General features: G+C 39.6%; 1 protein-coding gene across 1 annotated transcript; it reads left to right on the top strand.

Moving 5' to 3' along the window:
* The first annotated feature begins 2965 nt into the window (after nucleotides 1–2965).
* On the top strand, nucleotides 2966–4255 carry LOC108311593 (nucleophosmin-like). Its single transcript, XM_037742181.1, has one exon. It carries the CDS (start codon nucleotides 3060–3062, stop codon nucleotides 3942–3944), a length of 885 nt encoding a protein of 294 aa, XP_037598109.1. The 5' UTR covers nucleotides 2966–3059; the 3' UTR covers nucleotides 3945–4255.
* The last annotated feature ends 873 nt before the right edge of the window (nucleotides 4256–5128 follow it).

Raw genomic sequence — 5128 nt, 5'->3', positions numbered from 1 at the left:
TGGAGTAGGGATTCAGGTTATTTTAAGAGACCGCTGAGAGCTTGACTAGACACTGTTGAACCTGATTGTATTTGAAGGGACATGGGCCTGTTTGCACTGCAGCTGCTGGATGCATGTGGCATGAAGCATCTTTTTGCGTCGTGGGATGGCTTTGGCACATGCACCAACACTGCTGTGTCACAAGGACTCAACTTCCCTTTTCGGAATGGTTTTTTGTTCATTGCATTAGATGAAATGAATGGAGTGGTCTGGACATTGGAGAGGATTATAACTCTTCAAGGGAAAATACATTTAATACGTAATTAGAGAATAGAATAGACAAAAAATCAATTTGGAATGAGAAGTTTTTAAAAAATAAACTTTACGTTTTGGAGGGGTTTTCGGTTCAGAGCAAAACCAAGTGAAATGTTCAGAGATCTCCCTCATACCCCCTTCCTCCACATATGCGTAGACTCTCCTATCAAAACCCTGCACCAGAGTGGCACATTTGTGACAACCGATGGGCCTACACTGACACACTAAAGTGCATAGTTTACGTTAGGGTTCACTTTTCATGTTCAACATTCTGTGAGTTTTGGCAAATGTATAATAACGTATATCCACCATTATAGTATCATGCAGAGTAGTGCCCCTGTCCTAAAAATTCTCTGTGCTCTGCCTCATCATCCCTCTGTCCCTCCTACCCCTGGCAACCACTGAGCCTTTTACTCTCCACAGTTTTGCCTTTTAAAGAATGTCATGCAGTTGGAATCACACAGTATGCAGCTCTTTCAGACTGGCTTCTTCCCCTTAGCAATACGCATTTACAGTTCCTCCATGTCTTTTCATGGCTTGACGGCTCATTTCTTTTTAATGCTGAATCATATTCTATTGTCTGGATGCATCACCATTTATTTATCCGTTTACCCACGGTAGGACATTTTAGGTACTTCCAAAATTTGGCAATTATGAATAAAACTACTTTAAACATTTTGGTGCCATTTTTTGTGTGGACATAGTTTTCAACTCATTTGGGTAAATACAGAAGCATGACTGCTGGATCGTATGGTAAGAGTATTTTTAGTTTTGTAAGAAACTGCCAAACTGTCTCCCAAAGGGACAGTCCCCCCAGCAATGAATGAGAGTTCCTGTCGCTCCACATCCTTGCCAGCATTTGATGTTGCTTTGGACTGTGACCATTCTATAAGTATGTATTTGTATCTCATTATTGGTTTAATTTTCAATTTCCTAATGACATATGATGTTGAGCATCTTTCTATATGCCTAATTGCCATCTATATATCTTCTCTGGCAAAGTGTCTGTTCAGATCTTTTGCTCATTTTAAAATTAGATTGTTCAATTTCTTACTGTTGATTTTTAAGAGTTCTCTGTACATTTTGGATAATGGTACATTATCAGATATGTCTTCTGCAAATATTTCTTCCCAGAACAGTTTTTTAGGTAATAATGTTTGAGAGATTCAAATTAATCTTAGCATTGTGTAAATAAAAAATAAGTTTTTTTAAAGAATAGAAATATATTAGCTATCATGAACAAATGTTTGAGAATGAATTATTAAATTATTGATGCTTTAACAAATGTATTTTTTTAATGTGAGGGAGAGAGTATAACAAAATTTCTTTGAGTTGCAAAACTGTAGTTAGGAAAATTACCAAAGGACACATAATCTAAATAAAGACTGAGAAATAGGGAAAGTCTGTGACTAAGAAGGGAACCTGTTGATGTATTTCTACTGTTGTCTTTCTATCTTACTGCATTATGGTTATTGGTGCATCTGTTCCCTTACTAGCCTGTGAGTTCCAAAGATATAGTATCTTCTTAATATTTGAAACTACTGGCATAAGACATAGTAGACCCTCAACAAATGTTTCTTGAATGAATAAATATATGAATGGCTGCATACTAGTTTAAAAATACTCTCAAATTTCTATGAAATTTGATTTGTCAGAAACAATCTTAAGTCTCGTTAGATGACCAGCTCGTGGCCCTAACTCATTTGGGGCCATATTACATAGTGGTCAGTAGCTTGGGCTTTGACATCAGGGAGATTCAGCTCTGAGTCCTGATTCACCATTGTCAAGCTCTGTGATCTTGGGCAAAATAGCTTTCTAAATCCCCTGTTTATCAGTGTAAAATGGGAGCAAAAGTAATGTCTGTCTCATGGGGTATAGTAGTTGTAAGGGTTAAAGGAGAATACAAGTGAAAACTGCTTGGCTATGGTAGGGTTCAACAAACGTTTACCATTATTTCATCAAACACATGCACAAACGATAAAGCTGTGTTTGCGTAAACCAAGGGAGGAATGCCAGTTTTCCCTGGTAGAGACAGACTGACCCTTGGAATCCAGAGGCACGACTAGAGTAAGATTATGGTGCTAAGAGATAGGAGTGAGCTATGCCTTAGTCCAGGTGTGCTGGGCTAGTGTATCTTTCTGCTGATATTCTTTCTCTGTACTGAGGTTGGCCTTCGGCCAAGGACATTGGCACTTAAGGGTTCCTGGTGGGACAGGCATATTTTGAGCATACTCAGGGTAGGGTGGGTAAAGGACCAGGACTATGGGTTGGCTTTAATCCCAGATGGCCACCTGCAGGAGTGACCACTATTCCTTATAGACCCCACACCAGGCTTCAATGGAACCTGAATCACCAGCTCCTGGGACTTGAATTGATTCGTACCAGTGATCCATCTGTTAGTTTGCTAGCTACAGCCATAAAACCCACACACTAAGGAAACATGTTGCTTCCATGATTCAATCCTGCTTCAAGTTTGCTCTATTGTCTAATATGGAAGAGAATGCTAAGGATGACAAGATGTTAATGATGAGTTATTACTGTTTTTCAAGGGAAGTCAAAACATGGACTCCTGCTTCCATTAGGAATTGATGTGTACCTCATAGTATTAAAAGCCTTCACTAAAGAGATACCAGGAGCAAATGGATCGTGGGGGCAGATAAATAAACTATCTCGGGTGTGAGTCCGTCCTGGGCGGCTGTTCTTTTGAGCAGTGGTCGTTTATCTCCGTCCGCCTTCTCTTCCATCTAAGTGCGTGTCGCCACCCGATGGAAGATTCGATGGACATGGACATGAGCCCCCTGAGGCCCCAGAACTATCTTTTCGGTTGTGAACTAAAGGACGACAAAGATTATCACTTTAAGGTGGATAATGATGAAAATGAACACCAGTTATCTTTAAGAACGGTCAGTTTAGGAGCTGGTGCAAAGGATGAGTTGCACATTGTTGAAGCAGAGGCAATGAATTACGAAGGCAGACCAATTAAAGTAACACTGGCAACTTTGAAAATGTCTGTACAGCCAACGGTTTCCCTTGGGGGCTTTGAAATAACACCACCAGTGGTCTTACGATTGAAGTGTGGTTCAGGACCAGTGCATATCAGTGGACAGCACTTAGTAGCTGTGGAGGAAGATGCAGAGTCAGAAGATGATGATGAGGAGGAGGATGTGAAACTCTTAAGTATGTCTGGAAAGCGGCCTGCCCCTGGAGGTGGTAGCAAGGTTCCACAGAAAAAAGTAAAACTTGCTGCTGATGAAGATGAAGATGATGAAGATGAAGATGATGATGATGATGATGGTGATGATGATTTCGATGATGAGGAAACTGAAGAAAAAGTGCCAGTGAAGAAATCTATACGCGATACTCCAGCCAAAAATGCACAAAAGTCAAATCAGAATGGAAAAGACTCAAAACCATCATCAACACCAAGATCAAAAGGACAAGAATCCTTCAAAAAACAGGAAAAAACTCCTAAAACACCAAAAGGACCTAGTCCTGTAGAAGACATTAAAGCAAAAATGCAAGCAAGTATAGAAAAAGGTGGTTCTCTTCCCAAAGTGGAAGCCAAGTTCATCAATTATGTGAAGAATTGCTTCCAGATGACTGACCAGGAGGCTATTCAAGATCTCTGGCAGTGGAGGAAGTCTCTTTAAGAAAATAGTTTAAACAATTTGTTAAAAATTTTCCGTCTTATTTCATTTCTGTAACAGTTGATATCTGGCTGTCCTTTTTATAATGCAGAGTGAGAATTTTCCCTACCGTGTTTGATAAATGTTGTCCAGATACCATTGCCAAGAATGTGTTGTCCAAAATGTCTGTAGTTTTTAAAGATGGAACTCCACCCTTTGCTTGGTTTTAAGTATGTATGGAATGTTATGATAGGACATAGTAGTGGTGGTCAGACATGGAAATGGTGGGGAGACAAAAATACAGGTGTGAAATAAAACTCAGTAAATAAAGTAAAGTAAATACTTTACTTAATAAAGTAAAAAAATAAATAAATAAACTATCTCATCTTCAGTAAATGTGTCCCATGAAGTGGGGCTGCTTAGTAGAAAAGAATTGTCATATGGCCTGGATGAGGTTTTATTCTAGGCATGGTCTTCTCAGAAGGTTTTGTCTAATTATGAGTCTCAAGGATAGAGACATCTGCCATATCAAACAATGACAGCTCGGTTCTCAGAACTCCTCATGACCTATTAGTTCCTTTTGTAAAACTTATTTTGAAAACACGGCAAGTTCTATCTTATGCTTAGTCTGGATGACACTGACAGCAAATTAGAAAGCATAGTGTGATGTGTACTTGGATACTATATGTGGATTTCTTCTTGTCTGTCTCTCTATTATCTATCTATCTATCTATCTATTATCTATCTATCCTCACTGAGCCCTCTCTTATTATTGAAAGTTTATTGGAAGTAGTTGTTCTATGTATTCTTCTTTTTTTTTGTTGTTAATTTTTTTTGAGATGGAGTTTCACTCTGTTGCCCAGGCTGGAGTGCAATGGTGTGATCTTGGCTCACTGAAACCCCCACCTCCTGGGTTCAAGCGATTCTCCTGCCTCAGCCTCCCGAGCAGCTGGAACTACAGGTGCCTGCCACCGTGCCCAGCTAGTTTTTGTGTTTTTAGTAGAGACGGGGTTTCACCATCTTGGCCAGGCTGGTCTCAAACTCCTGATGTCACGTGATCCACAGGCGTAAGCCACTGTGCCTGCCCTACATATTCTTTTCTGATAATTGAGCAGTTCTCTTCTGTTAAATTAGTAGAACAAGAACCTCCAGATAATGCAATTTCTTTGCAAACTTTATCATTGAAGGAGTTTATAGATTGTGCATAC

This window comes from Cebus imitator, unplaced genomic scaffold (assembly GCF_001604975.1).
Source record: "Cebus imitator isolate Cc_AM_T3 unplaced genomic scaffold, Cebus_imitator-1.0 Scaffold6, whole genome shotgun sequence".
In the NCBI taxonomy this organism is placed as follows: Eukaryota; Metazoa; Chordata; class Mammalia; order Primates; family Cebidae; genus Cebus; species Cebus imitator.
Note: the sequence above shows the minus strand (reverse complement) of the source record. Positions and strands in the feature narration are given on the sequence as shown.

Coding starts and splice junctions, on each gene's coding strand:
- LOC108311593 (XM_037742181.1), top strand. CDS start 3,060: ATGGAAGATTCGATGGACATGGACATGAGCCCCCTGAGGCCCCAGAAC.